The 26,928-nt window shown below is 33.9% G+C and overlaps 1 protein-coding gene across 9 annotated transcripts; it reads right to left on the minus strand.

Annotated features, from left to right (window-relative positions):
- Positions 1 to 1,781: 1,781 nt before the first annotated feature.
- On the minus strand, positions 1,782 to 25,898 carry LOC131158321 (uncharacterized). Of its 9 annotated transcripts, XR_009137450.1 has the most exons (7): positions 25,586 to 25,898; positions 25,397 to 25,479; positions 24,423 to 24,512; positions 11,899 to 12,132; positions 5,085 to 5,227; positions 2,206 to 4,294; positions 1,782 to 2,063 (listed from the first exon to the last, which is right to left on the minus strand). XR_009137450.1 is itself a non-coding variant. In XM_058113106.1 (4 exons), the coding sequence occupies exons 1-4, from the start codon at positions 25,810 to 25,812 to the stop codon at positions 12,066 to 12,068; spliced, it is 486 nt and encodes a 161-aa protein (XP_057969089.1). In that variant the 5' UTR covers positions 25,813 to 25,898; the 3' UTR covers positions 8,661 to 12,065. The 9 variants fall into 9 exon arrangements, 1 of the variants encoding a protein (XP_057969089.1); XR_009137451.1 differs by having other exon boundaries at positions 1,782 to 5,227; XR_009137449.1 differs by lacking the exons at positions 1,782 to 2,063; positions 2,206 to 4,294; positions 5,085 to 5,227 and adding an exon at positions 5,816 to 7,024.
- Positions 25,899 to 26,928: the final 1,030 nt, after the last annotated feature.

The raw sequence follows: 26,928 nt of genomic DNA on the forward strand, positions 1-26,928 counted from the left end.
AAAATTAGAGATTGAAATTTAAAAGTAAAAAATAAAAATTTATTTGGTTAATATTTTAGGAACTAAAATAAAAAAATAAATTAGGATCAAATTAAAATCATGTTACTTTTGTATTTGAGCCAAATAACAATTAAATAATATGATAAATGTACTATTATAATCTATATTTCCCCGATGCAACAAAAATAATAGAAAAATAAATGAAAATAATACCAAACAACTAATTTAATATGAATATCTGGCTCAAGTGGTAAGAACAAAGTTGGACTTTACCGATCTCATGATCTTAAGTTGAATTCCCTACTTAGATCTCATGATCTCAAAAGTTCAATTCCCTACTTATAATTTGCTTAGTAAATTACTAGGGAATATGTTAATGGGTGAGCAGCAACATGATATTTTTATCTCTTCGGTTTGATGCGGTCTAAGTAGGTTCAGGTTCGAAAGACTTGCCCAAATCGGAGTCCTGGATCATCCAAAAATATATTGGTTTACGGGTAATGAAAATCCTATATTTAAGATTTTATAAGAATTCAGTACATCCATTAATTAACTTACTTGCCCAATTATTAGTTTGCTAGCCCTAGACTTCAGAACTGTGTTCAGTCTGAGGAGGACTTTTGGGCCTCAAGAAGTTTTTATTTTAAATTTTTTTCATTAGATAAAAGGGAAAGTCCAAACATGGCCTGGGCTGTGTGCAAGCCCAATAGCCCAGCGAGGCCTGAAGTCCTGTTATGTCGGCCCAATTTCTTCTCTCCCTTATTATTATTATGATTATTATTTAAAAATTAGTTCATAATAGTATTAACAGCATCACCAAACAGATGAAAAGGAAGAAAATTCATAAAATTATAAGACTTGATGTCTCAGCTCTGTTTGGACCCTTAGAAGTTATTATCCTTTTTCTGTTTTTCTTCTTTCTTACGTCTCTCATCGTGTGCTTAAGCTTGTTCTATTAAGTCGACAATGCTTAACAACCGAATTAAGAACAAATTTAAATAGATAAACTTGCCAAATGATGAGCTCCATAGCTTCAGAGGATTAAGTACAAATCCAAACAGTCGATTGGTATTAATTACACAATCAAAATTATCACCTAAACACCTATCTAATGTTAGAGCTTACTTTCCAAACCCGAACTTGAAAATTACCCAAACATTATAAATACTACAAAATAAAATTAACCAACTATGCTATATCAATAAATTAGTGAATTAACATAAATGCATCAATGGGTAGGCAAAAATATTTTCATCCCTTGATTTAGTGACACTTTGGATGAGCATGAAGGTCCTGCCCAAGTTGAAGTTTCGAGTCATTAAAAAATAAAATAGAAGATTGCGCTCTAAATCATAAAATCTGAACCTTCAAGCTTACATAAATTTTCCATTACAATAAATCTACAAAAACTTAGAAAGTTAGGAGATTATGTTGAGGGTAGAGCTGCTCACGATTCAGGTAACCAAACCAAATCTCTATTTACCAAACTGTACCAATCACATGGTTAGGAGATTTTCCAACCCAAAACAAACCGAATGTTTTAGTTAACCAACGGTTCAATTTGGATTTCCGATCTGAACCGAAAATCTCAATGTTGTTTAATAATCAAGTTAGCTCCGATTAGATATAAGTATCCATTATTAATTTGAGTTTGAAAGCAAGCTAGCTAGCTAGATTTGGTCAAGAATGTTCAGCAAAGAAAAAAATATACCATACGTTTACAAGTAGAAAAGTTAGGTTTAGTTACAACATGCTTTTAAGATTTTTCAAACAACAGCTAGTTGTACTCAAAAAATTTATCTATCAAAAAACAACTTCGTCAAAAAAGGTGTCGAATCCGTGTTTTATGATCGGACAATGTGAATTTCTTTTAGCACATGCTTAACTAAAAGAAAAAATGAATAAAATAACTATACATGATAGTGACATAGCAAAAATGAGCACGGAACAATCCAACTTTACATATGAGTGAGTGGGGGCATGCTCTGCTCATGATATGAATTTCTTCTCTTCTTCGCATTCAAATCATTCAAATTGAATCAAGTTGAACTTAGATGATTTGGCTGAGAATGGTGTGACAAATAAGAACCAAACATAAGTCAAACAATGTATGCATAGTCATGTGCATGTATTAAGAATTGAAAAGATTCATGATTCATAAATAATGATAAAATTCGTATCAAGGGAGAAACACGTAACTTTTACCTGCAGATCTAGCAAGATAGTAGATTTGGCGAGGCAGCGACAATGGACGTGCACCGCTCGGTGTAGGCATCGCCGCTTAGTGCAGCCGATGGGAGTGGAGAATGGAGAGTGTGCAACTGTGCAGTGTGCCCCAGTAGAGTAGTTCTTTAGCGGTTTTTTTTTTAATTTAAAATTATTACATAATTATATTAACATAGTTAAAATTTACATAATAATATTATTAATATATATAATTATATACATAGTTCTGGTTTTATTTTGTAACCACAGTATTCCTCCGTCAAAAGTGAGAATATATTAATAAATAAATGAAGATGCCACCCTCTTTTAGTATATATAGTACTGGTTTGGTTCAGACAACCCTCGGTTCGGGACCAATACAAACTAAAACCGATCAATATTCAAAAACCTAAAAATATCTAAATTGAAACCAAACTGAACAATCCATTAACCAAAAATTCTAATTCCATTTGATTGGAATTTTCAAGCAGTCCTTTCAGGTGAAAAAAATGGTATGTACTGTGGACCGTACTGCTTTCTGCATTCTCTTTTTTAAAATTAAATAATTAACTGTGAGTGCGTGTGAATGAAGTGTTTATTAATAGCCAAAATGGAAAGGAAATTATAATTGCGGAGACGCTCGTGGGAATTTTCAGAGGGGGGGAAAAAAAATACTCACACGCACGTGCACCAAAATGCCGCCTCATTAAAATCAACCCACTCAGACCACAACTTTACATCTGTAAAGGGCACCTAAAAAGTAAACCTACTCCCATTTGGGTGAGCATATCGAATTCGATTGGTTGGCTTCAATCCAATTAAACATAATTTCGAGTATTTGATTTTTACTTCAGGTATGGATAATTTCAACTCGATTAATCGAATTAACCAAATTACTAATTAATTAAAAATTAAGTATAAATTAATAATATTAAATATAATTAATATATTATATATCATATAATTATTTGATTTTCTTAATTTGTTCATTAAACCGATGTCATTCTCCTAATTCAGCTCTTACAACTAAAAGAAAAAGTAAACATTAATTTTATAGTTAATTTTAAATTTTACAATCATATTTTATTTTTATAATTAATTTTAAATTATTTTGATCTAATTACAACACCTTCGATCGATTTGATTAGAAATTATTGCTAACCTAAAATTTTAATTAATTTAATTAATTAACCAAATTTGACCGAACCAACTGTTTGCACACCCCTATTTCATGTAGCAAAATTTTTAGTGAAACAGACCCTTGTAAGGAGAAAAAAGAAACTTAAAAATAAGATGACATCAAAATCGCATTTAAGAGCATGACTTTCAATTAAATTTAAATTTGAGAAAATATAAATAAAATTTAATATGATCTAAGATAAAATACTAAAATAACATCAAATTTCATGGAGCAAATGAATTGAGAGAAACATTGAGGTCCGTTTAGACCAAAAATTTTATTTAGGAAAAGAAAAGGAAATAAAAAATAAATTTATTTTTCTTATATTTTTTTCTCTATAAAATACTTTCAAAAATAAAAAACCATTTTAATATAATTAAATATTAAAAAATTAAATATTAATGATGTGTAAAATCAAAATACTGTTCATCCATTTAGTACATTTTTCATTTTCTTTCTGACTTTATAACCAAACATGTAAGTTCTTTTATATTCGAGTTCCAAATGAAGCCAAAAAGAAGAGAAAAAAAAAAGGTGAACATATAATCTAGTCCAGGTAAACGATAGTAAACCTATAATAATAATAATAATATTATTATTATCATTATTATAATAATTTGTGCACTTCTTGGGGCAACTGAAATCCAAAATTGGTGAGTTGCTATAGATGATTTTGACATCATCCAATGGAGTGATAAATGTGTTGTACCCTTATGATGAAACCTATGAAATTAGTCTCTTTTTTTTTTTGAAAAAATATAATAAAAATTTGAATAAAGTATACGAAAAAATCAAGTGATAAATTTAAGTCCATTTTTATGTACCAATATACAGTAAATCCATGCAATCCCTTTCAAGAAATAGATGATCAACAAACAAAAATAGATTGATCATTATGGTTTCCTCCATCTGAAACAGAAAATAATATACCTTGAGATTAAGAAACATAATGTCGTTAGTTGATTTGCTCTGATAAAATATATCGATAGCAATAATATATTCAATCATTAAAAAAAAAAATAATACTATACAAAACTAAACATTTTTATCAGCGAAAAGCTACTTCATTAAACACAATGTAAGATCACATAGAAACATAAGCCATAGCCAGCCATGCTAACCAAAAAGCCAAAACATAGCTGCACAACCAAAAGCACCTTGGCCACAACCAAAAAAATAAACAAATAGTACACCAACCATATGTTTCCAAACCAAAGAAAAACACAAACTCACAGAGAGAACAGACCAGCAAACATCAAGAAACAAGCACACAGCTAACACAACCAGCAATACTTAAAAAGAACCAACATGATAAATAGGAGAAAGAATTAGGTCTTTCCAGACCAGCCTCCTTGCCCAATGAGATCATGCCAAGTGGTATGTGGCATGTGAGTCCCACTTGGCAGGGTCCACATGTGCTCCAGTGGGACCTAGATGCCACACACTGCTTGGCCTTATTTCATTAGACAGGGAAGTCTGACAAGAGGACCTAATTTTTCTTTTTTCTCAATAAATAGAGCAAACACCTGGCAGGCAAGACAAAAATTGCACACACATGCAGTAGATTGCCAATCAACATAATCCTCAAACTCAAAATGAAAGACATTGAAGTATAAAGCTGGAATTTGTAGATAAATATAGCAATAAAATGACAGCAAAAACAAAGTGAAAAACACAATTAAGTTAAATATTTGCAGACCTGATCGCAATCACGGAGTTTCTAGACACCATGAGAGAGAATCAAATTGTATGCAGCAATCTAATTTCTTGAACTAAACTTGTCGCTTCATGCTTACCCCATTTTTTCCATGCAACGTGATATGCTTTTTTCCTGGCAAGTGACTTCATTTAACAATTAAAGGTAATCAAGTAAATTACCACAATCTAGTGCATTCACTTAAAAAGATTATTACTTGAATATTGAAAGCAACCTGCAGAAGGTAAAAAGGTTAAAAGCCAAATTTTTTAGCTCTCCTAAAATATGATAGTACGATGACACTCCTATTTAAATAAGGGGCCAGCTAGTGTCACACAAAAATGTCACAGTTACTACCATTAATAAGAAATCACATTAGCAAATAACAGTTCATCCATCAAATAGTTCTCTTAGAAATTGAAAGAAATAAACTGGAGAGAGATAGAGAGTATGGTGAGTAATGCAGCTTAGGAAAAGGTAGAAATATTTCATGGCAGAAAATTATTCCAGATGTTGAAAAGTAACATTAAAATTTAAATTCCATCTAAGTTCGTTTCTTCCAACAAGAAATGGATTAACAAATTTGTAAAATACACAGACGAAAAGTTTCTCACAGAAAGAATACAAGTGGAAAAAGAAAAAGATCGTTGGTTAGACAGACTACTTTTTGTCCATGATCAACAATCCAATTTGCAGCCATATACAATTTTCACCAACCATTCAAGTGAATTTAACTCTTCAAATGCCTTTGATTTCATAAAAGAATAAAAAATATAAATGTTTAGCAAAGAAAATCATCTGCCAAGTGCACCTTTTTATGTATGCTGAGAATACTCCGTCACATTGATGAAAAGTGGAAGTTCTCATGGCTTCAACAGATCTAAGTGTCTTGGCATGACATAATACTCGTCATTCTTTTGATGTTATCAACCAGAATCATAAATACGCAATAACACAGCTCTTTGTTAACGATTACGTATTGATCCAACTCAACTAGGAATTCTGCCAAACCATGTAGCTTTGCAGCTTCCACTTTTGTTCCAACACAAAACTTGTAAAAAAATTACAGCACAAGTAGGCTTGCATCACAGCAAACTCAAATCATTAACCTAATGCCTCTCAACAAAATGATTGTAAGCTACCATTAAGAACTACAACACACCAAAAACATTTTTCCATGCTGATTGCGAAACCAAGGGGGCATTTGGCTTGCAACTTCTTCAAGATTTTTGACAATGTGATGCCCATTCCCATGTTTGTTTGAGCAGGATCTGACCTGACATAAATGTTCGCATTCCTGGGAATGAAAAGATTCCACAAAACATCGGCATCATATTTCCAGCCTCTCCCATTGTAGGTTTCATGGTAATTACATTCCCATGAAGATCCTTTTCCTTGGACCAAATTGCCCTCACTATTTTTTTAGGTTGGACAATAGTGCCCTATAATTAGTACTATGATATTCTATTATTATATTTAAAATAATAAAAAAATTTTATAAAAAGTTAGAAATTTTTATGCAATGAAGGATAAAGGCAACAAGCCTTACCCAAAAAAATAAAAAACTAAAAGATAAAATGCATCAAGCCTTGCAATGAAAAGAACTAACAGTTCCAATACAAACAAATTTCAGTTTAGACTGAGCTTAACATCCATGGAGATCCGCTGAATGATTTTCTTTTGATTTGGAACACTTCCGCATAAATCATATCATTTCTCATCTTCCATACATAATATATTGTAGTAGACCATGTTAGCACCTCTTTCTTACCTTTCCTTAAATCTACCGAAGACTTCAGCCTTACCAAATTTGAGCGAATATTTGACTGATGTAAGAACGATGGAAGAATAAGTGATTTATGGTTTCGCTTCCAGCATTGCAAAGTCTGCAAGTATCGCTGTTTGTCATTTTCCATGTAACAAGCTTCTCTAGAGTTGAAAGCCTGTCAAGAACCACAATCCAACAGATAAATTTGTGTATTGAGCCACTATGCCTTGCCCAAATGACAGCAGATTCAACATTGTTTCCCTTTTCCCTGAAAAAATTATATGCTGAAGTACGGAGAATCTCCATTTCTAGATAGATCCCATCTAACAGAATCTCCAATAGATGAGTTAGGATAAAATTTTATGTGATTAATCATATCTTATACATTCCAAGATAACCCTTGTTGACTCTACGAGTCCAATCCTGTTTTGATAATGACAAATCACTTGGTATTTGATCTGTATATTGAGTTTGTGAACAGGACCTATATTAAGCATGCACGGAAAGATAACAAGTTATGGATGCCTTCAAGTAAAGCCTACAAATCGTGGAAAACATCTTGGAACTTAAAGAGTACGAGAATCAAGATGGAAGCGGCAAAGTTCAAGAAACTCTTGGGAATGAGTATTTAGAGCTTATGTATTTACATTGGCATATAATTTATTTTGAAGCTCATTATAACTTAGAATGGTTTTAGGATTCATGCATTTCATGTACATCATTAGGAAACTCTCATGGACCTTGAATTGTTTTCAAAATCCTGAAAAATATATTTTATGAAAGATCCAAGAAAAAAAGCCAAGCAGATTTTTAGTTAGAAATAAAAATTTGAGAGAATGGGTTGTTCAGTGGCCTGAACTCAAACCTCAGTAGCCTGAAGAATTTCTTCGGTTGCCTGAAGATTAAGTTCAGTCGCCTGAAGAATTAAATGGAGAAGACAGAACCTGACCGAGGCTCTTCAGGAGCCTGAAGTCGAGTTCGGTTGCCTGAACTCGCGGGAAAGCCTAAAAATCAGCTCTTTATTAAAAAGACATGCGAAGTATCTTATTGATCCAACAGCTGAGATTAATTCTAAGGGTAATATAATATATATTATGAATATCTAAACCCTAGAATATATGCACAAGGACAAACCAAGAAAGATATACTTCTCATTGCAAGATTTGAACCCTAGAGCCGGTTTTTCTGCACTTCAATCTTCTTCCATCTTCGTTTAGAAAAATCTCTACTGAAATCAAAAGGGCATTCATTCATCCAACTAAACTTTGATCAAGTATTAAGGTTTGATCTGTCAAGTTATTATTTTTCAAGAACCTCTCATATCTTTACGTGTTTATCATTAGAAAGACGTTTTGATCTTGAGTGTGTATTCACATATAAAAACTGATTTTTGAAAAGATCATTTCTTGAGAAAAACTTGTTAGCTTGGTTGATTGATTTGAAATTCAAGAAGTACATAAACACATATTCATATATATTGTTCATTGGGTTTCTTATTAAAAAACCTACTTTGATTAAAATATTAGAACTTGAAGGAAAACTTTGTGATTTTTGATTGAGTTGTATTCAAGTCAAATTTTTATTAAATAGCTCACTTCAAATATACTTGAGCATTTTACAAAGTGAATCAAGAACCCTAGTGGACTTCAAAGCATTCCAAATATATTTTCACTTGGAAGTTTTTGATTAAATACGAATTTGTGTGTTGACACATATCATACATCAAACGATTGTATCGTTTTTCATACATTCTTGAGCTTCAAGTTATATCATATGATAATGTACTAGGAAATTGAATTGTACTCACAAACTTTTGTTGGAAGCATTGTTTTGAGTGCTATTTTTCAGATTTCATTGTAAACACGGTTCGGGTTGTGAACCGGGTGTGAGGAGGAAGCTGTACCTCTTGTGAGCAGCGAATAAGGAGGGAACTATACCTCTTGTAAGCAGCAGTTTGTAAGGGAAGCTCCGTCCCACTTTAAGGAGCAAGGTTATTAGTGAATCCTTGAGTGGTTGCTTAAGGCGAGGACGTAGGCCAAGTCGGCTGAACCTCGTAAAATCGCCTTTGTCATCTCTCTTCCTTTTACTCTTTATTTTTCACGTTGTATTTAAATTGAGTATATTGCATGCATAGATGGGATTGTCACACACACATAATTGAGCAACTAGAAGTAGTTGGTAAACTTATAAAAAGTGTGTAAAAGAAAAGTAAGTAAATTAATTTTTTTTAATATCCAATTCACCCCCCCTCTTGGGATTACAGCTTAATCAACAACCCTCTTGGTCATGTCCACTGCCTACCTTGAATAAACCCTTTAAGGGTATCAAATTTTTATATGGCCAGATCTTGCTGCAGCTGTGGACCATAATGATTGATGAGAGGACTATAGGCATGCCAATTATCATATAACAAACATGTAAAAACCAAAGCCTATGGTACACTTTATATTAGGATAAACCCAAGGTTAGATTCTTAAAAGTCTCCTCCAAAACCAAGAGTCATTTGATGATTCTTCAAGTTCCCAAAATAATAAGGTACTAATAAAATCAAAGTAATATTATTATTGTTTTATAATAATTTAATATAATGGCTAATTGTTTGGAAATGCTTAGGTGATAACAGAATTTGATGGTTAACTAATTTATTTAACACAATTATAAAAACAAAGAACATGTCATAGGAATGAAGAAAAAACACTTTAATACTTGTCACAGCGTCCGAGAGAAAGGCCTGGAATAATGTGGGGCAACAACCATGATGGTTTGATGGAGTCGCCACTAACTTGTTATTTACTTAGGTGTGGCTAGTTCACCTAATTACTACTTGTTGATTAGTCTCTAGGCCAATTCTAAGTTCAAAGAACCAGTAGTCTCAGTCTGCTTTTACCAGAACTGAGATTGAGAGTTCAGTTATGTGAAGGAAAGGTACTAGCACCCCCAACGCATCTGTTCGATGAATGGTACCTAATTAATTATGAATTATCCCTAAAATTGACTCGAATGATTCTTAATTAACTCCTAAAAAAACAAATAATTATAGAAATTTAAAAAGAAAATGTAAAAAAAAAAAAAATGAAATTTTGGAATATCTAATAAGACCTCCAAATGAAGAGATTTTATTAGATAAACCCCCCTTAGAATTAATATAGATCTGGTCTGAAACACCTCTTTACCCTTTGTTTAATTATTGGGACACACACACACATCGAACAAAGTATATACAGATATTTAATACATGAAATGCTTAAAAATTCATCAAACTCAAGAAAGAAAGTCCTCCAAACATTCCCAAATTTTTCTTGAATTTTTTCACATTTTTCTGCAATTTTTAGGGACTTCTAAAGAATTTTTCCTCCATTTTATTTATTTTTGGTATTTTTATTTTCATTTTTTTTGTTATCAAGTAAAAAATAACTCAAATAATTTTTATTTACAATTTTTCTGACTTTTTACAATTTTTCTTGATTTTTTCTAATTATTTTTCTATTTTTAAATTTAAAAATAAAACGGTGGTTTAGGATGCGTCAGACTAGTTCAACAAGTCAATCCGAGTTGACCCAGGTCAAACCGGGTTCAGGGAAGGATCTGCCACGTGTCATTTGACGGTGACAACATGCGGCGCAAGAGTTTTTTTATTTTTTATTTTTATTTTTTAATTTGTTGTGACAAGGTGACACTATGCTATGGCAAGATATAACAAGTCCTGAGGGAGTGACACGAACCGCTGACATGGTAGATCTAACCGTCCAGAGAAAACACACATCGGATGACCTAGATCAAGCCACATTGCTCCCCAAACGCACGGTTCTGGCTGCACCACGTGTCACTATCCGTACGGTGACACATGTCCCACTAATTATTTTTTTTAGATCTCATATAAAAACCCTTTTTTTTATTTTCTTTTCCTTTTCCTCTTCTTCTCCCAAACCTTCTCTAACCTCTCTCTCTCCTCTGCACATCTCTCTCTTCTCAGTGCATCTCACTCTCACTTTCTCTTCTCTCTGCTCCTCTCTCCGTCTTCAATCTCTCTCCCTCTCTTTCTGTTATTCATATTTTTTTTCTAACCTCTCTCTCTCTTTCTATTACCCTCTCTCTCTCGTCAATCTCACTTCAATCTCTTTTTTTTTTTTTCTTTCTCTGTCTCTTCTCTTTCATTTTGTTTTCTCTTTGATTTTTTGTTTTCTTGCAGGTTGAAACCCAGATCTACGAAAGTAGCAGAGAGCTTCAAGCTTTCCACCCTACACCATTTGACTTAAATCAAAGGCATCTTTCTTTTCCTTCTAAAATTTGGATTTCCTTTTATTCTCTACTATTGTATCATTATCTTAGGGATTTTCCTGTCTTTTCTATAAATTTTCTTGGCTTTTTTTCCAAACCAAACAAGTAGATTAGGGTTACGAATTAATTTTGAGACTAGTTAGGTTACAAGTTGAATGAGCTAGGCCAAGTTAGCTTCGGCCCAATTGGGCTATGGGCTGACCAAGTTGGATTAAATTAAGTCAAATAGGGCCTGGGTAGAGGCCAGTTGGACCGGGCCCAATGAGATTCAATTTGGGCTTAAGTTAGTTTAATATGGGTTTGAGTTAATTAGGTTATCTAGATTGGGCTTGAGGTATCGGCTTAGTGTAGTTAACTGGATTAGGCTGGATCCCGAAGCTAAGTTAGAGCTTAGGCCGAGGTAAATGGGTCAATGGACCTAGGTCAAAGTTGAACTAGGTCCGAGGTCCAATGATAGGTATTTGGGTCAATTGTCTTGGACAGTTGGACACATGTCAAGTTGACCCGGGTCCCGAGTCAAGTATGGGTATTAGGATCTAGGTTGTTGGGCCCGGGCATTTGGGTTTTAGGTTAAACTTTCAAAACTAGGTCAACACCTAGGTCTAGAATTAGGAATTGCTACGGAATTTTCATTCAAAATTTTTTTAGAAAACTAGTTTGAATTTTTGGTCTTAGAATTACTAATTTCTTTAAATTTTTGAATTTACTGAATCTAAAAACAATTAAATCCCAAGCTCAGAACAAACAAAATTAAAAGAAAATAGTACTAACCTTTTATGCCCCCATAAACCTTTTTGCTTTGTTGTCTCTTCCCCGATTCTCTTCTACTCTTTCTTCCCCGAACTTTCTTGGGTCTCCACTTGCCAAGCCTTTTTCAGCTTCTGCAATTCGAATCCTTCAGTTTTCAGTCCGTCTTCAGCCTCAGTTAATCAACCTTCTCAATAACCAATTCTTTCAGTGATCAACTCTTCTCCAATTGTTCTCCCAACAACTCTTTGAATATCTCTATTTATAGATCAAGAGAAGCACTTCCAATTAAATTTAATTGAGCAAATCAAACTTAATCAATCAATCAAATATAAATTCTAATTGATCAATTAATTTGAATTAGTCCAGCAAATTCAAAGCTAATTAATTGATTTTATTTTGATTTATTAACTAAAACTATCATGTGAATGAGTGCAAGTGCAAGCATGAAGGTGCTAGCCCACCAAACTTTTTTCCTACATTTTTCTATTTTTTCCTTCTTTTTTTCATTTTCCATGTATTCAATTTTTTTATTTTTTATTCAAAACTGTACAAGATAAATATAAATTGAATGGAGTGGTATGATTTTTTGCTATATAAAGTGTCTACAGCCGCCCCTCTTTATAGATTTGTTACTTAGGATGACAAGAAGACCTGTCTCTTGGCATCCTATAGTAACAAATTTATAAAGACGGAAGACATAAATTTTGGATTGGGCGTTATAGAGCAAAATCTTGGCAAAAGAGAATGTATGGATTTACAAACAGTGCATAGAATCTAGATCAATTCAACAAATTTAAACTATCCTAGTTTATGGAGAGCTCACTACCATGGATTTGAGAACTATGCCACATGCCTCCAAGGTAAATAAACCATCACAACTTGAAAATATCAACTTGGAAACAACTGCTCGGATTTGGGAACTAATGTCACATGCCTCCGAGACAACCAAATCATAAACTACTCAAATTTAGAATCTAATGTCACATGCCTCCAAGACAACCAAATCATAAACTACTCCGAAGTAGACATAATAACTTGGAATCGACTACTCGGATTTAAGATCTAATGTCATAAGCATCCAAAGTAGGCAAAACTTGGAAGCGACTACTCGGATTCGGTAACTAACGCCACAAGCATCCAAAGTAGACAAAATAACTTGAAAGTGACAACTCAGATTTGGGAACTAATGTCACGTGCCTCTGAGATAGAAAAAACAACTTGGAAGACTACTCAGATTTGGAAACTAATACCACAAACATCCGGAGTAGACAAAACAACTTGGAAGCAACTACTCGGATTTGGGGACTAATGCCTCAAACATCCAAAGTAGACAAAATAACTTGGAAGCGACTACTCAGATTTGGGAACTAATGCCCCAAGCATTCGAAGTAAACAAAACAACTTGGAAGCGACTACTCGAATTTGGGGACTAACACCCCAAGCATCCGAAGTTGACAAAATAATTTGGAAGCGACTACTAGGATTTCCAAGGTAGTCAATCACGATTTGAGAAAACTAACTACTTGGTGGGGGGTGGGAGGGGAAACCAATCCCTATACCCTAATTAGAACGCAGACCATTCTAACCTACAGAAGGCAATGAATTGAAGGAGTGAGAAGTGGAATAAACACCATTTACAAAATCTATAAAAGAAGTTTGTCTGATATGAACATTGTTGGCCTAACATGACTTTCGAATCCTGTTTGGATGATAACAAATAAAGGATAATTTAACAAGATATGGTTTAAGTGATGATATTTCAGGAAACCTAGTATGTCAAGTTCAAAAGGTGCAAGAATTGAAAGTCCAAAGATCACAAGTACCATAAAACTATACTTCATTCACAAAGTGATCAAATGAAAGCTCAAAGAGGTCCAAGATGGTCAAGACATATGAAGCTTAACAAATACTCAAGCTCAAGGCAAAGATGATTCAAAGTGATGATATACATAATGACTTCAAAGTTTAGAGAGTTTTTAATGTCTTTAGTAAGTCTTATGTAAGTACTTCACTTTAAATATCATTTTGAATGCTTTGAAGCTCATTAGGGGTTAATATGGACTTAAAGACCTTCCTTTGAAAAGCCTGGAAAATACTCTTTAAAAGTATCAAAGTAAGATGGCCAAGGATTTTGAAAACAAACCTGAAAAATAGTATTTTTATCTGTTTAGGCGACTGACCTGTGCTTGGTTAGGCAACTGGCCAAATTCCTGAATTGAATTTGAACAGACAGTGAAGGATCAGGCGACTAACCCCTGGCACCTTAGGCGACTGACCTCGAACGGTTCAGGAGACTGACCCTCGTAAATAGCTAGTTTTTTTAAATGACTTTTAAATTTCAAATTCGAGTTGCTTATGCCCCAAACTTTATAAAAACTTGGGAAACACTCCAAGTTACTTGGGCAACACGAATTTATCACCTTTTGAGTCTATAAATACATGATTTCTCAAATCAAATCATACACCAAGAATTGAAAATCAATTTTCAAACCAAATTGCTCACTCTCTCTCACTCCTTCATATCCCTGACTATCAACAGCAAGCAGTACCTGATTGATCAAAAAGCATAAAGCAGTTTTGTAGCCCGGCTAAAATAGGTGGCTTTTATCTTTGTAGGTTTGTTACTAAAGGTAACATAGGAAAGCTCTTACTGTTACCTTGAAACAACAAAGCATATAAAGAGGGGCAGCTGTAGACACCCCAATTTTAACCAAACCTCTCTTTTTCACTATGTGGGGACCCTTCGTAATAACATGGTAATTTACGTAAGGAGGGGTCGACTTTGTATTCCGAAAATTTGAGGGCCTTTTTCGAAAATTCTAATTTAGTCCTTTTAAAAGCCTTTTTATTGAGTCCTAAGTCCTTATGATTTAAAATTGAATCCTTGAAGTCCCTATTGTTTTAAAATCAAGTCCTTTTTCTTTCGAAATTATGTCCTTTTTTTATTTTTAAATTAAGTATTTTTTTAAAAAAAATTGAGTCCTCATTATCTTAAAATTAATTAAGTCCTTTTTTATTTAAAATTGAGTCCTTTTAAAACGGAGTCCTTTTGTTTCCGGAAATTAAGTTCACCTTCACCCCTTTTTTGCAACCAGGTCCCACAAGGTAACTATTGAAAAAATCAATTCCTCATATTTGATACGGGAATACAAATACAGTGGAATAAAATATAAAAAGGGAATATGCGAAAATATCCAAATTACATTGAATGATTTATTTCCAAAAATAGAAAAAATTTGTATTAATTGGAAGATTAAGGAATAAATTTTGTTGGTCTTACAAGGCTTAACATCTTGTTTTGATGCTAACAAACAAGAGAAAATTAACATATTTGGTTGAGTAATGATATTTCGGATTTACAAGGATCAAGCATATAAATACAAGGTCAAGGATCCATTGCAAGCTTCTACTTCAAAGAAGGATGATCATATGAAGCTTAAAGCATGGATTTCAAGATGATATTTTAAAGTTTGAAGAATATGAGAGTAAAAGCTTGAAGTATGCCAAAGAAAAGCAAAGCAAGAGAGCTCAAAAGACAAGCATGAAGACTCAAGCACCAAGAATGTCCAAAGTCCTAGAAGTCTTTATGTAAGTGCTTCATATTTTAAATATCTTTTGAAATATTTTTGAAACTCTTTTAGGGTTGAATATGGACTTAGAGACCAGTTTTTTTAAACCCTGGAAAATGTTTTTGAAAAGTCAAATTCAAGTTTTTCAAATAACAAAAGGTTTAAGAGCTTAAAAAAATATATAAGTTTTGGAAAAATTGACTAGTTAGTCGACTGACCAGAACGCACTGAATTTTCCCAACCGACTGACAAATATAACCGTTGATTAACTGCCCAGCCGACTGACCATCTTGAATTGCGATCAATCAGCTGACTGACAAGCCTAGCCGACTGACATGTCCAACCGACTGACAATTACCTGGAATTTATTTCTGGCAGACAGAAAGGTCTCAGCAGCCTGTCCAACTGACTAACCTTGTGTAAAATGCCTACCCAGTCGCCTGTCCAGCTGACTGACCCTACAGGAATTTGAATTTTGAACTTCAACGGGAAAATTCTAAAAATTAGTTTTTCAAATGTGAACAAAAAGCTTGGTGGACACTCCAAGTAACTTGGGAAACAAAAAACTCACTCTTAAAAGTCTATAAATACTCCTTTAACCCAAGGTATTAATTGAACCAAGCAATCACACAACATTCAAGCATCATACTCTTAAAGCTCTCATGCTCTCATCTTTGCACATCTAAATTGCTGATATTTTCTGGAAGCAACTGATCAATCCTTCTCAGTGGTTCCGAATTGATTCTCATTTAGAAGGAAAAATTGGTGATATCTTATACTTGAGCTTCAATTCTATTTCATCTTGATATTTAAATTCTTGAAGTACATAGTGCTGAATTTGTACTAATCTGCTCTGTTTGAGAGTATTCTTGTACGCAACATTTACTTCGTAGTTCTTGTAATTCTTGGACGATTCAAAGTGTTTGGATCGTTGACCAAGCGTGAGGTATCGCTTGGATAGGTGATTACTCTAGCCTATTGAAGGAGTGCCCAAGTGTGGGGTATCACTTGGAGAGGTGCAACTCTAGCCTACTGAAAGAGTGTGTAACGGTTTTGTTCCGCCCGCAAAGGAACTGGTTTAGTGAATCCTTTGGTAGTTTGCCAAAGGCAAGGACATAAGCTAGGGATAAGTCGAACCTCGTAAAAAACTCGATTTCACTCTCTTTCCCTTACTCTCTTTATTTTCAGCAAACATATAAACTGCATGGATGTTTTTAACTCCTTAATCATAAAAACTACGTGGATTGGAAATTAAATAAACCAAAGTTTAATTTTGATTTGGGATTGCGGAAACCGAAAGGGAGTACATTGGTTGATCAATACTTCGCATAAACCTCAAAGGGAGTACATTGATTGGTTAACACCCAAAGACAAATTAACTAAGAGTTTATTTAAATTATGAGTTGTTGGAAATTTGAGTTGTGGTTTGCATTGAAGAATCAATTTCATTCTCTACAGGGCTTGCATAAAATTTCGTATACACAGGGCTAATAACAAAAGCCGAAAGCTGAATATTAAATTTTGATTGGCTAAATGTTTAAGTTTTGATTTACTTGAGTTGTGCTGTGAATAGTTGTGGATTGAATAAAGAACTAAGGATTGAATGTATGATTGCTGAAATAACAAAAGGTCAAGAATTCATTGAAAGAATTATAAAAGAGGTTAAGAATCTTAAAAAGAATTAAAAGAAAATTTTAAATAATCCAATTCACCCCCCCTCTTGGGACTACTCCCTAGATTTTCAAATTTTTTAAAAACCCTAAACCTATAAAGGGGGCACATTTGCCCAAGAAATGCAAGAAGCACAGCCGCCTAAGAGAGGAGGCATAGCCACACAAAGGGAGAGGCACGGCCTCCCAAGGAGAGAAAGGGAGAGGAGTGGACGTTCCTGCGCAGTCAACTTGATGCGGACAATCGGATAGTGATTTCTCTTCCGATGAAGCTGAAATTGGACCAAGTTGTTCATAACTCATTCTTATTAATTCTGATCGATTGGATTATTATTTGGAGCTTTGCAACTTTGCTTTCATGCCTTGGACAGTAGCCTCATTGTAGCAGCGGCTTCAAGATGGGAGGTGCCTGCGCAGTCAACTTGATCTAGATGATCGGATGGCGATTTCTTGTCTGATGGAGCTGAAATTTTAACAGGTTGTTTATGACTCATTCTTATTAATTCTTACTAATTGGATTATTATTTGGAGCTTTGCAACTTTGTTTTTGTGCCTTGGACAACATCTCTCTTCTTCTCCCTCTCCATAGGTAGGAATTTTTATGGTATATTTTAATGCTTATTGTGTTCTTTATTTGTTTGTTTAACAAAGTTTTATTTTATGCTTATGCTTGTATTTTTTTCATGTAATGGTTGTCTAATATTTGTTTTGTTCAATGCTTGTATTTTTTATTCATGTTATGATTTCCTATATTTGTTTTTTCAATTCTGTTGATATTTGTGTTGTTCTTATTTTTGTATCCAACTATGCTTGTTTTTGTTTAAATGTCACCTATTTATATTTAGTTTATTTTATTATTATGTTTATATTATTATTACGTTTATCTTTATTATTATGCATTGTAGTATTTTAGTGTATTATTATGTTCGTATTATTATTATGATTATTATGTATTGTGGTATTTTATTTAATCATTATGTGGTATTTTACTATTTTAGTTTATTATTATGTTTATTTTTATTATCATTATGTTTATATTATTATTATGATTATCATGTATTGTGGTATTTTATTTTATCTTTATGTGATATTTTAATATTTCAGTTTATTATTATGTTTATCTTTATTATTATTATGTTTATACTTTTATCTTTATGTTTTATGGTATTTTAGTATTTTAGTTTATTATTATGTTTATCTTTATTATTATGTATTGTGGTATTTTAGTTTATCGTTATTCTTATGTATTGTGGTATTTTGTATTTAGTATTATTATGCTTATATTTTATTATATGTTCTATATTCGTATTTTTTTTATTATATGTTAAAAAAAAACCCTTGAAAAGTCCAGGAAGTTTGTTTTAAAAAATGTTAAAAATGGCTAGAAAAACTCCACAAAAATTTTGAAAAATTAGGCATGTTTGAAAAAAAAAAATACCTTTGGTTGATTTTCTTAATTTTTGTGTGTGTTCCTATGATTATAAAAAGGGAAATTGAGTTCTTTTAGACCTCACCTGTATCGGCTCTGAGCGAGGTTTTCCTAACAAGATCCCCTCATTTAGAGGTCTTATTAGACATTCTTAAAACACACCCGCGTTTTCAAATTTCTTGTAAATTCTGTACATTTATTTGTTTTGTTTAAATTTTATTTAAAGGGGTAAATTAAAGGTAATTAAATTCAATTTGGAGATAATTCTTAATTAATTAGGTACCGTTCATAGAACGAGTGTGTAGGGGGTGCTAATACCTTCCTCTCACAAAACCAAACTCTCGATCCCAATATTAGTATACGCAGACTGAGACTACTTTTTGAGTAGTAATTAGGTGTTCTAACCGCACCAAAAAAAAAGTTAGTGGTGACTCCAAATTCAATTTTTTTCAAAAATCACACATATTATTATTTTCCTCAACCAGTATTCCCAAAAAGAACCAAAAAAAAATTAACCATTTGTTAGTCCATTTGAGCCTGAATGTTAAATCGATATTTTCTTAAAAGTCAATTTACCAAAAATTTAACTTGGGTTTGAGTCTCCTAGTGTTTGACAAGTCTTTGGAGGCAATGAACACTACCAAAAAGATGGCAAACCATTTTTCCGATACCCAAAAGAAAGTCAAAGAAGAAATCTCTTATTAGCCCTTTTGAGGTTGAAAAATTCATCACACCCCACACTGGGTAGTTTCAAAAAAAATTAGTCCCAAATGGAGCCCAGATAAAAAGGGAGCTAGCTAAGATTCCTTCATAAAAGGAAAAGCAAAAGATGTAGTATATATATATAAGAAAAAAGAAGAATGGAAGAAAAAAAAGGGGGGGGCATACTTCATAGGTGATCTTTGACCAATGTTACATTTGATAAAGTTGACAATTTTGAGTCTTATTAAACTTTTTCTTCTTTAACCTATATTTCTAGCCTACATAACGGTCCAAAAGAAAGTCCTATCGAGATTGGTACATATTGTTATCTCAAATGAATTGACAGGCTCGGTGTTGAATCTGAACTACGTAATGACCTAATCCTAAAAAGGTACGTAAGCAGCTTGTTCAAATAACAAGTTCGGTCAATATTTTGCAAAAACTTTGCACAAACTAGGATAGAAAATATTATTATGGGACAGGATTTTTGAACCTTAGTTTCTCTTTTCTTCTGAAAACATGTATCCTTAAGCATACGTTTCACCCTGTGACTTAAAGTCCCCCCTGAGATTGGAATATTGATTAGACTACTTAATGAAACACTAGTTACAACTAAAGATAGAAAGTTCAAAATGAGTCGTAAAATACAAAGCAAGGAGGTATCTTTGAGTAGTGATGCAGTGGGGGAGTTATGTTTATTGCCAAAGGAGGCCAATCAAAAAAAAAAGAAAAGGAAAAAAAGGATATTTGCCCATTGATGCGATTCTCTAAGTTAGTAGCAAAGTTACATTGGCATCAAAGTACTAGTAAAGTTGTTTCCTATTAAAGAAGCACAGAAAATCAAATAAAAGCAAGCAAGTTTGAGCATTCCATTCATATCCTCGATGAGATTGTGCATTTGTTCATGTAAATTTTAAATTGATTTTAAAACATTAAGAATGCAATCTAAATAAGGTCCTTGTTGAGAAAATGCAAGATGGACATGAGCAGTCACAAGTAAATTAACTGAGGCAGATTTCATGTTGAGTTCTAGGGAAACAAAATTCAAGGGCATTCATATCAGATTAGAATTCGAAAATATGGCCAAGATCAGAGTTTGGTTTGTTGATCACAGAAGTGTTGGAGAAAGAAAAGTTCATACATCATCATGCATTACATTAAAACAAAAAAATGCATACATATCATCATGTCAGGCACCCATGCATTCACGGCATACAACATTTTCTTGTGGAAACCATGCATATCCATCATTCCTGCTCAGTCAAATCATTATTTTCTATGAATTCAAATGGTCAGAGTTCTACTTTGAGTGCTGGGGCATCGGTCCTCAGATCCGAGTAGTTCTTGCAAAAATGTTTTTCAAATACTGGGACATCGGTCCTCAGATCCAATTTGTTATTGCAAGAACATTTTTCAAATACTGGGGCATCGGTCGTCGTATCCAATTTGTTCTTGCAAAAATAATTTTCAAATACTGGGGCATTGGTCCTCAGATCCAATTTGTCATTGCAAGAAAGCTTTTCCAGCCTTGGGGCATTGGTCCTTAGACCCAAGTGGTTCTTGCCATAAATTGTGTTTTCGAATGCTGGGGCATTACGCCTCCAAAATTCAAATAATCACTTCCAAGTTGTCCCGACCGTCTCGTTCATTCAAGAGGTCTATTCCAAGTTATCTCAACTATCTCGTTCATTCGAGAGGTCTATTCCAAGTTACCCCGACTATCTTGTTCATTCGAGAGGTCATCTTCCACTTAGAAAATGCTCTGGCTCTCGGGTCAAGTACGCAAGTAGTCATCTTCCAATCAGAAAATGCTCTGGCTCTCGGGTTAAATACCCGAGTAGTCATCTTTCAATCAGAAAATGCCCTGGCTCTCAGGTCAAGTACCCAAATAGTCATCTTCTACCAAGAAAATGTTCTGGCTACCTCGGGGCACGTGGCATTGTTCCCAAATCCAAGTAGTCATCTTCCAACTAGAAAATACTCTGACTACCTCGAAGGCACGACTTTGTTCCCAAAACCGAGTAGTCATCTTCCAATTAGAAAATGTTTTGGCTACCTCGAAGGCACGTGACTTTATTCCCAAATCCGAGTAGTCATCTTCCAACTAGAAAATGCTCTGCCTACCTCGGAGGCACATGGCATTATTCCCAAATTCGAGTAGTCATCTTCCAACTAAAAAATGCCCTGGCTACCTTAGAGGCACGGGGCATTGTTCCCAAATCCGAGTAGTCATCTTCCAACTAGAAAATGCTCTAGCTACCTCGGAGGCACGTGACTTTGTTTCCAAATCCAAGTAGCCATCTTCCAACTAGAAAATGCTCTTACTACCTTGGAGGCACGTGACTTTGTTCCCAAATCTGAGTAGTCATCTTCAAACTAGAAAATGATCTAACTACCTCTAAGGCACGTGGCTTTGTTCCCAAATCCGAGTAGTCATCTTTCAACTAGAAAATGCTCTGGCTACCTCAGAGGCACATGGCATTGTTCCCAAATTCGAGTAGTCATCTTCCAAATAGAAAATGCTCTAACTACCTCAGAGACCCAAGTAGTCATCTTCCACCAATAAAATGTTCTGGCTATCTCAGGGTCAAATCCCCGAATAGTCATCTTCCACCAAGAAAATGCTCTGTCTATCTCGGGGTCAAATCCCCAAGTAGTCCTCTTCCACCAAGAAAATGCTCTAGCTCTCTAGTTTAAGTACTTCGGTAGCCATTTTAAAAAGTTCACTAACCACCAACATTCTGAAAAAGTTCACTAACTACTAGCATTCTCTCTCTCTCTCTCTCTCTCTCTCTCTCTCTCTCTCTCTCTCTCTCCATGCTCTCCAACACCCACTCATGCATTTCATGCATGCACGAACACACACCCACTCATGCATTTCATGCATGCACAGACACACCCGCTTATGCATCCCTTTATTATTTTTTTATTTTATGTATTTTTAATGTTTATTTATATTTGTTTGATTTTCTGTTTGAATGTATTGTGGTATTTCATTTTTTTCTCTTTATTACTATGTTTATTATTATTATTATTATTATTATTATTATTTCTTGTGTTTATTTTATATATTGTGGTATTTATATTTTAGTTTATTGTTATGTTTATATTATTCTTATGTTTATTTTATATATTGTGGTCCTTATATTTTAGTTTATTATTATGTTCATCTTTAGTATTAGCCTATTAGGTGTAGTTTATTAGGTTTATATTTATTATTATGTTTATACTATTCTTATTGTGGTATTTATATTTTAGTTTATCGTTATGTTTATATTATTCTTAAGTTTATCTTATATATTGTGGTATTTAGTATTTTAGTTGATTATCATGTTTATATATTATTATGTTTATCTTTATTATTATGTGTAGTTTATTATGTTTACCTTTATTATTATGTATTGTGATAGTTTAGTTTATATTTATTCTTATGCATTGTGGTATTTTAGTATTTTAGTCTATTATTATATTTATCTTTATTTAAAAAATTCCTTTGAAAAATCCTGAAAGTTTGTTTTAAAAAAATGTTAAAGATGGCTTGAAAAACTCTATAAAGATTTTGAAAAAACCTGGGAATGTTTAAAAAAAAAATATACCTTTAGATGATTTTCTTGATTTTTGTGTGGGTGTGTCCCTATGATTATAAAAATGGCAATGGATATTTCAAACCTCACCTGTATTAGCTTTGAGGGAGGGTTTTTTAACGAGATCCCCTCTTTTGGGGGTGTTATTAGACATTCCTAAATCACACCTTGTTTTGATTATATTCTAGAAATTGTGTATATTTGTTTGTTTATTTAAAAATGAGTGAATTAAAAGGCTATTAAAATTCAATTTAAGGATAATTCTTAGTTAATTAGGTATCATTCCTAGAACGGGTGCGTAGGGGGTGCGAATACCTTCCCCTAGCATAACCGAACTCCTGATCCCAATCCTGGTATATGCAAACCAATACTATTCTTAATTTGAGTAGTAATAAGCTGTTCTAACTGCACCAAGAAAAATAGGTTAGTGGCGACTCCAAATTCCAAATTTTTTCCAAAAATCAAACCCTTATTTTTATTTCCCTCGCCTCTCGGGGCACCTCGCTCCCGGGGCGTCGCGATAGAAAGTACAAAAAAAGAGCATAAGAGAATGTCCTTAGAATAAAAACAAAAAAGAAGGACAATATCAAAACAACACACCCACTAGTCACACTTAAGTCAGAAAAGGCAATCTTTTAAAACAAGAAGCAGCAAGAGCTTGCAGTGAAGCCAAGTACTAAATCCTATCCCAAAGCATAAAGAAAGACATCTTCTTTCTTCTAAATATACATCCATTCCACTTGACCAAATCCCCCATAACACAGGGAAAAAAACCCACATCTCCACAATGCTGCACCATCTCTATTCCACCGAAAACCTTTATAAAAAAAAAAATAGCCAATAGATCCTCAACCGACTTTGCATGCATCCAATTCTCTCCAAGAAGTTTAGATAAATTATTCCATACCCTCCATGAAAAGGAACATGAAAGAACAAAACAAAGAGAAATTCTAAGCTATTGTGTCATAAAGAACAAACAACCGGATATAAAGCCTTAAAAGGCATAACCTGCAACAGATTGTTAGTGTCAACTGTCAACTCTATTAAGAACAACTAAGCAAAAAAATGGCTTAATCTTACAAGAGGCTTTGGTCTTCCAAATAATACAGTGAAGTGGCAAAGACACGATTGTATGGGTCAAATACTCAACAAGAAAATTGCAAAGCATGCTCCCCTGAAGAATCAAGGACCCATACTTGATAGTCCACCCTTGAAGAAGGACGACTATCCTCCAACAAACATGATAAATAGGTGAGCCCCAAGGCCCCCAACACGCATTCATCCCCATTAGAAATGAAGAGCAAATAAATAGGATCGTTATGCAAAGAGCATCAAACCTTTTCTTACTAGCTGACTCCAAAATATTCTAGGTCTACTCCAATAACCCTATCCCTCCTACAACCTCTAACATCAACTAAATCACTTTTTTTTCAAAGTGTGTTACTTTCTATGCTGCAGAGGCCCAATGCAGCTTAATCACACTAATTTTTATACAATAAAAAAATATATAGAATTACATCATTGATTAGAAAATATGATTCAAAAATCTATCCCACATCACACATAAGTGTGCCAGTTTAGTATAACTTACAGCAGCAGAAGTAGCACGTATTTATTTGTATGATTCCACCTCATCAAGAAATGCCTGTTCAACTTCCTCCAAGAGATGCTTCCATATAGTCTGTAGAGAACAAAATGCAGTGAGTAATTCTTCTCATACTTAAAGAGCATCACATTGAAAATAAATAAAGTAAAACATAAAATATCATATTTGGAGAATCAACATGTTAAATTTAGTACCTTGTCATGCATCAAGAGATTTCCTAATTTTCTAGCCTGAAAATATACCATGTTTATCATCTTGTAAACAAATATAGTTCAGATTCTTTCTGAAACCAATAACCAATCATGTGAAAACATTTGGCTAAAAAATGAATGAAAAAGGATGCAAAAAATATATAAAATATATTGCTTCAAATATTAAGTAATATTTCACAAAGATTCTATCATGTCTGGAAGACAAATTGTGAAATGAACTTCCGTTGAATTGAATCACACATTGCTAAAAGGCTGACATAAATTTCAAAGGCATAACCAAGTGCTAGAAGATTAATGATAGAAAAACAGAGTATTTATCTGAATCATAACTCATTGCTGGAAGTCAAGAATGAATTAGGAAAGCATGACTGAGATTTAAAAAAAAAAAATCTTTCTCTGGTCCTACAGCTCTCTCAAACCTCAATCTTCATCACGTCCACTCAATACGGAATCTCTTCTTATTTAACTAAACAGTTCAACAAGTAACAGCAGAGGAGAGACAGCAAAAGAGTGTAGATCCTAAAAATTATGTAATAATATTGCGAATAAGGGTGAGAAGTAACTTGAATGCATCAGTTTTACCCATGGTGATCTGATATTTGGCAATGCAGCTACGTATAATATCCCTCGTGAATCCATCCGGATTCTTTCTAATCGTCGATCAAACTAATTATACAATTACACATTAATTATTAGAAAATAAAGAGGAAAATTAAAGAAGGCTGTACTTTCTTACAGAATCCGTACCCCTAAGAACCTCCATTGGAACCAGAATACTGCACTTCTCGGACACTTTCATCTTATAGTCAAACTCCAGGACGAGAGAGTTCCTGCAAAACAGAATCAAAGCCCTAAAATGCCTAAATAACGAGTCCAATCGGAGAAGAAAGTGTAATAAGGGTGATAAGAAACGTAGAGAAAGAGAGAGAAACAAACGTTGGAGGAGAGGGAGTTGAGATGCGACGTTGAAGGAAGAAAAGGTGAGGTGGAGTTGGTGGAGGAGAGCCAGCATCTTCTAAATGGATCCGATGACGTTGTTCAGGTTTTGCTTTTGATTGTCGGCAGCGGTTGCTGCTGCAACTACCATGGCTACAGGTCGTTGTTCTCGTGGAATACCCCGTTCCTGCCACTCCCGGTGGTGGCCGTCGTCGCTGCCGGTACATTCGGCGATTGACGTTTCCATCTTTTTGTTTCTGCGCATCGGACACTCAAGACTCCCTGCGAGTTGGCATAACGCATTCCTTCGAAGTTCAAATTTGCACGAAGGGGTATTGTAGTCATTTGAAAACCTAATTATATTGAAATTCTTCTTTTACACTAATAATGAGTAGTCTCTAAACACATTTGTTGGGGATTAAAGGCAATAGGTCACATGACTAAAAAAGTTAACACGTAAGAAGGAGTATCAGGGGTTCAATTTCAGGTACATACACTTACAGAATTAGTGGTACCTGTGAATGGTGATAATTTACACTATAAACCAGCTGGGACTGTGAATGGTGAAAGTTCGTTCTGTGAGCCAGCAGAAACTGTAGATGGTGAGAGTTTTTTATGAGTTAGCGGGGATCATGAATGGTAATGGAGATGTGTTCCGAAGGTCGGGTCAGCCGAACGCCCAACTAATGCACGGAAGCCATGTCTACATTCCGAATTTTACCTGATCAGCGAGACCTAAGTGAAGGATATTAATCCGTAAGTTTGGTACCACACAAGGAGGTCCGAAAAGGCTTGTTGGTGGTTAGAGTTCCTATGTAATCAAAAAATAAAAAAAAAAATGAAGATGTTTTACTTCAAACAATATGATTTGAAAAAGATCTCTCGAGAGTAGGTCTAAGTTAATTTACTACTCAAATCATATAACCATCAAGATTAGTAAAATAGGTCACTTTTGTACTAATCACATGAATGAGAGAACTTCTTAATGAGAATTAGTCAAATTAGTTTGGCATGTTGATGACATGACTATAAGGGTCTTCCTAGGTTGTGACAAGTCAAGTTTATCGCATTTTTCATAAAGGGTTGGCTCAAGTGAAGGTAGGTTATGTCAATTATGTCCAATCATGTAATCATAAAGAGTATTTCGATCAAAGTGAAGACAATTTAGCTGTTCAAGTCGTACAATTCACGTGACCACAAAGGCGAATCCAAGTGAAGTCAATCTTAATCTACCATGTGTGAAACATGGGACACCACCAAAATGGTTGGTCCAAGCACCCATATAACACGACCAGAAATGGATAATTGTACTCACATGGCACAACCATAAAATGATGATTTTG

The sequence above is a fragment of the Malania oleifera genome, chromosome 6, assembly GCF_029873635.1.
Source record: "Malania oleifera isolate guangnan ecotype guangnan chromosome 6, ASM2987363v1, whole genome shotgun sequence".
Taxonomy (NCBI): domain Eukaryota; kingdom Viridiplantae; phylum Streptophyta; class Magnoliopsida; order Santalales; family Ximeniaceae; genus Malania; species Malania oleifera.